The sequence below is a fragment of the Labeo rohita genome, chromosome 13 (assembly GCF_022985175.1).
Source record: "Labeo rohita strain BAU-BD-2019 chromosome 13, IGBB_LRoh.1.0, whole genome shotgun sequence".
NCBI lineage: Eukaryota > Metazoa > Chordata > Actinopteri > Cypriniformes > Cyprinidae > Labeo > Labeo rohita.
This window is the reverse complement of record NC_066881.1, coordinates 389296-398117: the sequence shown is the minus strand read 5'-3', so window position 1 is coordinate 398117 and position 8822 is coordinate 389296. Positions and strand designations below refer to the sequence as shown.

Here is an 8822-nt window from a genome sequence, read left to right as displayed (position 1 = left end):
TCAATTGAAATGTAAGAAAAACAAACCTCTAGTGGATCTTGCCATTTTGATTTTTGATTTTACGACATCTCATAATTAGTGTCCATGCTCTGCTTAGCAAAAGTCATGTAACAGAAGTTTTGGCTGACTTGTGACATATTTCAGAGTGAAACAGGTTTTGGAATGTGATAAATTATAGGGCGGGACTTGACTTTATTCATTGATATAGTAAATGTATAAATTCAAGGGTGGGGGTAAAGGAGTAAGTATCTTGGTGAATGGGACCTAAACCCTTTAACTGTCACTCCCATTTTTGAACACAGACATAAAAATGCACTATCCAGACTTAAATTTTTATAATTCATGAATGAAAACATTTTGTAATATGATTTCGATGTACATTTACCGTGGTAATGTAATGTCTGATTTTAAAATGCCATTCAAAGGATGAATTTTGAGATTTGTTTTGAACTGATATATGATTTCTAAAGCGTGATAGGGAAAAAGGCAACAAAGAAAGTGTTTTGTAGGTCAGAACTCATGTTATGATGTAGATTTTTTAAGTTACACTCTTGACATATTAATCTATTACTTTTCCTACATACTTTGTAACACAAAATATGGTAAAATATCTAGTTAGGAGTCTTAGACCTCTCCGACGATGTATAGTTTGTCATGATTAGATTAGGATTTTTTTGTAATATGATGAAGTAAACTTCCCACTAAGCGGACAGTTAAAGGGTTAAGAGCAGAAAATGCACCTCTTTTATTTCTGATTGTGGCTGTGTGTGTTTTGGGTTTTATATGACTTTTTTTTTTTTTTCTTGGATGAAAATGAGGCTGTGATGGATAAACCTAGTCTTTACAATGACACACACTGTGTATAAAGCCCTACATATACTTTCCATAAGTCACAGCAAACTCACACGTGTTTTATTTTTGAATGCATTTGTAATTACATCAATTACAGTATATAAAGAAAAATTGATGATGTATCATTGAATTACTAGAAAATCATGCACACCCAAGGTGGTTTTGGACCCGTTAAAACTATTGCTGCAAAGATGTTAGAAAAATTATTTTTCTTTGAAGCTAGAAACTGCCACCATGTTTAAAAAATAATAATAATTTCAATACAGAAAAAACTAATTAACTAATGTAAGAAAAACATTCTCAAGCTTACTGAAGGCAAGTAAACACTCCAAGTAGGCCTATTACGTACAAACAAAAGGATAAATAAATATATTAATCAAAAATACAAATGAAATAATATTTTTAGGTTTACTTAAGCCAAAACCGACTTCATTTACATGAATAGTCTCCAAGTTGAGCATATGTGTAGCAATAACAGACCCTATTAGAAACCAAAGAGAACTCTGCATTCGCACACTGACTGAGAGGCGCGTTCTGTGAGCGCGCTTTGAGTGTGTGTGCGCACATAAACCCGTTGGCTTTCAAGTAGCCTACTGGACTTAAAAACACATGCAAATACTAAATATCACTTTCGTGATAATGCATTGAGTCAGTGACATTTCCATCAACTTTCTCTGGACTCTGAAATGCTCGAGTCCGAGTCAAGTCCGAGTCGCCTAAAAATTGTGCTCGAGACTGACTCGAGTCTGAGTACCCCAACTCTAGTATTTAGTATTAGGAAACAGTGTGTGTTTGTTTTTGTGATGGTGATTTTAGTTACGTTGTTCTGCCATTAGATGGTGACAAGACTGCTTTACGAGTCAGCAATGACTTTAAATTTGAAAAATACGAAGTTTTGAGCTAAATAATGATCACTCAGTCAGTCCGTTGTTATTTTCTTTATGTATTTACACACTTGTGCCATCGAACTGTTGTGTAAATGCAATATCACACTTGTAGACGTCAGATATGGCTGTATATTGGCACGCTGTGATTATCTACGGCCGAATTACAGCTGTCCCGATATACAGCCATATCTCACGTCTACTCATGTGATATTGCTTATATATATATATAGAGCTGGGTAGATTGCTTGCAAATTGTAATCCATTACTGATTCCAAATTGCATGGCAAAAATTGTAATTAGTAATGTAATCCATTACATTAGACATTTTAGGTAATACAGTGCCCTCCACTAATAGAATGAGGGTGTCATTATGAAATGAATGTTTTTCTCTAGTTCATGTTGGCCACAATTATTGGCACCCAATTGTTGCAAAGTTCTTTTTCCAAGATAGCAGCTCTGAGTCTCTCCTATAATGCCTGATGAGTTTGGAGAACACCTGACAAGAGATCAGAGACCATTATTTCATACAGATCCTTCAGATTCCCAGCTCTTTTCTTCAGTTCACCCCACTGATTTTCTACTGTTCAGGGAACAGTAGAAACCATGTTGGATAGAAACCATGATGCCATGCATCTGTCACTCCGTTACACTACCCAGATGTTTCGGTCTTTTTTTCACAAAAAAACATTTGAATAACTTCAGAAAATTTGGAACCTAGAACACAAATCTTACATTTGTGCTTTTTAAGGCTTGACAATTACAATTACCCTCCCTCATCCCTGAAAAAAACTCAAAGTTTGAAATCTATGGGTTTGTTGGTTGAGACAATATTATGTATAATATGATTTTATGAGATATTGCACTAAACATTGTGAGTATCACACTAAAAGAGGCCTTAGGGGGCATTTAACTGTGGGAAGCAGCGTCAGCACACTGGCATGTGGTTCTGGTGATGATAAAAGAAGCTGGAATTCTGGGAACTCTCATCCTGTCTGACAGTGACAATGAATAACAAAACAAAACAATGGATAAAAAAAGACATATTTTTCAAAGTAGGCTACTTCAAAATCTGAATCTATGGAAATGTAAATGAGACTCACAAATAGAACTTTGTGAAATAGAGTGAGATACATCTGGATCCGGTTAGTTAGTCATATGAACCAGCTGTTATCTTTTGGGAGCTCTCAAGAGCTGCTTTGACATTTCATTGCTTTCTTTCTAACAGTTGCCTTAACATCTCTCTTACTTCTTGCCAAAACATTCAGATTTTTTTTTTTCTTTTAAATTGAGGAATGTCTTACAGTACTGAGATGTGCTTCACAGCTCTGCTCTGCTCTGCTCTTTATTTCTCTTCATGAAGTTGACCATTGTTTCTGTTTTCTGAGTTCTTGGCACAGATTTGACCTCTTTTTCCAAACATCCTGTAGTGACCGCCCAGTCCTTCCCTCCCACTGTTTTCTTCTCGTGTTTCTCTTCACTGGGCTGTTGCACAACGGCATTGTTTTCATCTTGGTGGTTCTGTCACAGACACATGCAGGTATTTGACAAGCTTTCACATTCTTTAGGACTGTTTAATTTATTATTATTTTATTATTTGCTTGCTTTTGATGATCACAACATGTCCATGAATTGCATGATTGTCACAGTTACAGTTTGCTGAAATGTAGACTTCCTTTTGAAAGATTGTGAAAAATGGCCTGGAATTGACTGGAAGACAGAAAAAGAAAAGGCTTTGAGACAGTCTTGAAGTTTGAAGGTTTATGTAGCATTAATGACAGACAGATAAGGTGCTCTAGTTGGTTCCTAATCGGTTGCTCGTGTGTTGAATGTGATTGTTAGTGTGTTCAGGGTGGTTGTGATAGCTTTAGTAGCCATACGGTCACTAGACAGGCAATTGCTATGGTGTTCTAGATGGTCACTAGGGCATAAGGGCAGGAGTTAGACGAATAGGTTTTACACACATTTATAGAGTGAAAACTAAAAACCCTTAAAATTTCAGGACTTCACATTTTTATAGCCACATTTTCAGGAATCTTTTGCTGTGAACAGAAAGACACTGGACAGTTCGTTGTTTTTGATGCCGTACAGTCACTCCACTTGTGTACGGTGTATTTTCATGTGTTACAGTAAGATAACAGAATTCACAGAAACAGAGATATGTGAGAGTCATATGTGTCATTTAAAGGTTTTAGATCCACAGGAGAAGTTTAAATAGTGTCACTCCCTTTTCAGGCTAATGGCATATTACCATTACCAAAACCATTATTATTTAAAATTTGTCATTTGTCCATTGTCTGGTCATGTCTTGAGATTGGCCAATTTGTTTGAAAATATTGTAGAAAATACTGTCAAAAGCATTAAGCAAAAATGATGTTATAACTGCCATCACTGTGCCATCATTTGTGCTGTAGTGATGGTGGAGGATCGAGCAGCAGGAAGCGTATCGGAGGCCATCAGCACAGTGACGGGCGGCAGTAAACCTCTGCACCGCTTCCTCAGAGGACAACCCAAGAGTATTGGAGTGAGACACAGAACATGCTTCCTCATCGTCCAGTCCATTCAATCACAGAAACCAAACTAAGCAAAAATAATTCAGGCTGTATTCTTTGCCAATAATAGGCATGTAGTTCAAAGCTGATACACACACACACACACACACACACAGCTTTAACACACAAACACACACACACTTTTCCTGGTCATTTGAAGAAAAGAAAAAGGAAGAAAGACAAGCATTTGTGTATTTGTACTTTTGACTCAAAACCTCATAGAGATCAGAGAGACAGACCTTGTGACAACTTCCGCATGTAACAAATAGCCGGTTTTCTCTAAGTGTCTCTGTCTCACAATATTGGTCCATTGGTGTTTCCCTCCCATTATTAAGATAGCATAGGCATATTGCATATTGATTATTATATTTGATCTTATATTTGTTCATTTTCACATGTCTTGTGTAAGGTTGTGCTGGTGATGATGGGTGTAGGTCTGTTCATATTTGGGATTGCCACGAATGTGGAAACAGATGCGCCCACCTCAGCAGAGCAGTTCACCCCTTTCTGGCTTGGGATCTTGGTACGTTGATTTGCACATCTCTTTTGACTATATTTGCATGTTTTGCCTTGATAGGTGTTCAAGGTCTTAATGACTTCAAAGAAAACGTCTAAGCCTCAAACCACTGATCTACACCTCTATCATATAATATATTACCATATAATACATATAGTAAAGGCTAAATATGTTACTTTTTTAAACATCAATATTAAATGCCACCCTTCCACTACAAAAAAACAAAAAAAAAAACAGTCCCTAACAGTGACAGTAAATTGTCCTGTAACATGCCTCATCTGATGGATACTGCAGTTTTTTTTTTTTTATAAAACATAATCACTGCAATAATGATTCATGTATTTCAATCCATTGATTGTTGTGTGTGTGTGTGTGTGTGTGTGTGTTTAGTCCCCATGAGGAAACAAGTTTATAAATCATACACAATGAAGTGTTTTGAGAATGATAGGAATACAAGTGTGTGTGTGTGTGTGTGTGTGTGTGTGTGTGTGTGCTGGTTATGAGGACCCAATGTCCCCACAAGTGTAGTAATACCAGAACTTTTATTTTTATTTTATTTTATTTATTTTTTTGTCACCATGAGGAAAATGCTTTACAAATCATAAGAAAATTTGAAAATATATGGATAGAAAATACAGTTTGTACAGTACAAAAACCATTTTGTCTATGGCATGAACCCATAAAACATGGGAACCCAACATGAGCTTGTATGTGTGTGTATTATAATAAGTTTTTAGCAGAAGTTGAATGCTAAATGTCTTGCCTTTTTTGTAGTTCTTTATCTGTGGTCTTCTGTACATACTGTCTGAACGCAGCCCCTCCAAAAAGTTGGTAGGTGTCTGTTAAGCTATTGTGTTTCACTGTTTGCCAGATACTTGTGCATAATTCTGAGAATTCTTGCATCCCAACGACAATATTTTCACTATGGAAGGTTTCTTTCTTTTTTTTCTTTTTTTCTTTAATGTTTGTGTCTTGATTTGATCGCTCACAGATCACAGCCAGCCTTGCTTTGAGCATCATCTCAGTCATTGGATCGCTGTCTGCTATGATAGACTTCTCTAGAGCGATTGTAGGAATCTATCACGTGCAATGGGATCATATGTATGAGAATCACACACAGGAGGAGGAAATTTACACCAGACAACATTATGTGAGGGTTTTCGTTATTATTATGAAATGAAGAACATGGTTATGAGGAATACAGTATGATCAAGATATGAGGGTGATAGAGGGGGTGTATTTCGTTTTCACAGATGCCCATCAGAAACATAGAGCTAGTGTTCTGCTGTCACAGCTTGATAGGAGGCATTCTGCTCATAATCATGACGTTCTTCGCCAGGGCGGCGCTGCAATCCAGCCGGACTCAGGTGAGCTCACCTCACGCAACCTCCCTCCTGTGAAACCACCAAAGGCTCTCTGATTGAGCTGTAGGGCTATTCCGATTAGGTTATGTATGTCATGTCCTTATATTTAAGTTGTTAGTCAGCGGTCATGTAACAAGTAAGATATTGTATCCGGATCACCCTGTTGGGTTTATTTTGTGATAATGACCAGCTGACTGTAGATTTTCCTCATTTGTAATAGTGAAGGCAGAATGTTAACGGATGATTTCCTGATCTCCGCAGGCCGTTGTTGTAATGCGGAACCTGCCGTCAGCAGAGTGAACATCCCCAATCATCTGAACGTCCTCCTTCAAGTACGTGAAGAGGAGGATTAGAATATTTCACTAATAATCAACTGTGATCTTTAATATCGCATATATACAGTATATTAAGTGGTAACAAAATGCGGCAGTAGAACTGTACTTTCGTGACATTTATGTATAAATTTATCTTTGTGCTATCTAACTGTATATTAATGCTTTTGTCAGTGACGGTTCTAATACTATAATAGCTTTGCTGATGTCTGTTCAAGAGTGCTTCATCTGGAAAGGATCTGTTATGTACAAACATCTGATAAACAGCTTTAAAAAGAGAGATTTACATGCACTCAAATCATAAACACTCTTGTTTTAGACACACTGCAAACACATTACATCTTCTAGATGGAAATCTTCATATCAGATAGACGTCTGTGAGATGAATGTGTGATGTTTGAGTTTATAACTAAGCTGATTGTCAAACTGTAAGTCTTTATCTTTATCTAGTATACTATACTATCGGCGTTTCCCAACTCTAGTCCTCGCGTCCTGAGCAGGGAGCGTTCCTTCATGGATTTGCTCTGCGCCGCTGCCTGCAGCGTCTTCACACACAGACGAAACTTACTAGAGAAGTGTCAAATGTGACATCACATACCTCTGTACATAAATATAATTTAAATTCACGTCTCACACTCTTTAATGTCCTTTGAGTGGAACATATACACTCGTTTCAAACTGGAATCATGGCAGAATATCCGGTGACATCCACTTCGCAGGGCACTTCACGGTCGAATAGAACAATCACCGTACGTGTTAAGAGAAACATACATAATATGCAGAGCGAGGACTGACGTTGGAAAACTGCTATAGATAACAGTATAGTATTTCTAGTATACTAGATAATACTATTTAGTAATACAGTAACAGAAATAATTCAATGTAAAGACTTACTAATATGGCTAAAATAAACTGTGTGCTGAAACATAAAGCATAAAAGTCCTAAAAGGATGGTTAATCTGTAGGAGCAGGACTGAAGACGCTGAAAAGTGAACAGCTTTGAGATGATTAGCAGGAGATCATATGTGGTTCTTGGTTGTGAGATTGTTGCATGCAGACCTCATCAGCATGCTCACCACTTGTGATCACCCAAGATAGATGCTAATACCTGCTGTAAACAGGTTCATTTCATTTTTTTTTTAACAGCAGGAAAAATCCTTGTACACATGTATTTTAAATGTAATTTTTATTTTTATTTTTTTTTATGTGTTATTTTGTATTCAAAATTATTTGTACTTGAACAATTTAATAAACAAATTCTGTGATATTTTTCTCAGTTTCTCATATAAAAATTCAATGTTTTCTATCACTTAAATATTACATCATATAGTATTACCTAGACCTTCTCAAAAAGAAAAATTACCTTCAGGAAAACATTCAGTAGTTAAAAAAAAATGTACATCAGATTTCTCAATAGAGCCTAAAAAGAGTTAACTCAAGCTTTTTTGTTTTTTGTTTTTTTCTTCCCCTCAAACAATCATCATAGGCAACCTGAAGCTTATGTAGGCTCAACTTTTTTACATTTAGTCCATAAGAGAGCAGTATGAAGAAAAGTGCAATCTGCACCAATCGTACAGCTAGTTTAACAACCTGTGTTCTACCAGGTCATTCATGTACATGTTAAAGAGGGCTGCTGAAAGTAATCCCCCATCGTATTCAATTATTGGAGTTAAAAAGGAGCGGAGACCCTATTACACCATTTGACGATATATGCATGGCACTGAATATGGGGATAAACTGCTGTATCAGTGGACTTGCATGTATCCACACACATGAAGATGAACAGACAAGGCACAAAGCAGATTTATCGCCAAGATATATGTACTGCTGCTGCTCCGAAGAGCCATGTGAACCACATGCATTACTATCTATGTGAGCCTGGGCTACCACGCTGACCGGCTTAACTCTAATTAGATGCGTACTGTGTGTAATGTTAATGAACAAAATGGATATGCATTGCAATCCGATAGATAAGACCCCCAGCATCCACCTGAGCAAATATCACAATTTAGTAAATTGCAAACTGCTGTTATTTCTCCACTTCATCAGTCCCAGTGGCAGCGTAACAACTCATTAATTTATGCTTGTGCAAAGATGAGATGAACAAGTTAGCCGATACAAGCCATTTTTACCCTCTTGTGCAACTGAAAGTTATCTGGGTTACAGAGCACAAAACCCCTGAGTGGGTTGACTTCAATGAACTGAAATAAAAGCAGAATATGGACGCTCTTTCTCTTTTTCTCACCACACAGGAGTGGCAGCAGCGGTGGCGTTTCACAAAACCATACGGTATGGCAGTGGTGTAAGAGGATAGAAAGGGG

The 8822-nt window shown here is 37.0% G+C and overlaps 1 protein-coding gene across 1 annotated transcript; it reads left to right on the top strand.

Annotated features, from left to right (window-relative positions):
- Positions 1–3113: 3113 nt before the first annotated feature.
- si:ch1073-291c23.2 (uncharacterized protein LOC799862 homolog) lies at positions 3114–7766 on the top strand. The gene is made up of 7 exons (XM_051126815.1): positions 3114–3276; positions 4151–4260; positions 4698–4811; positions 5580–5636; positions 5797–5955; positions 6059–6172; positions 6431–7766. Exons 2-7 carry the CDS (start codon positions 4153–4155, stop codon positions 6467–6469), a joined length of 591 nt encoding a protein of 196 aa, XP_050982772.1. The 5' UTR covers positions 3114–3276; positions 4151–4152; the 3' UTR covers positions 6470–7766.
- The last annotated feature ends 1056 nt before the right edge of the window (positions 7767–8822 follow it).

Coding starts and splice junctions, on each gene's coding strand:
- si:ch1073-291c23.2 (XM_051126815.1), top strand. CDS start 4,153: ATGGTGGAGGATCGAGCAGCAGGAAGCGTATCGGAGGCCATCAGCACA. Junction 4,261..4,697: donor GACAACCCAAGAGTATTGGA/GTGAGACACAGA, acceptor GTCTTGTGTAAG/GTTGTGCTGGTGATGATGGG. Junction 4,812..5,579: donor CTTTCTGGCTTGGGATCTTG/GTACGTTGATTT, acceptor CCTTTTTTGTAG/TTCTTTATCTGTGGTCTTCT.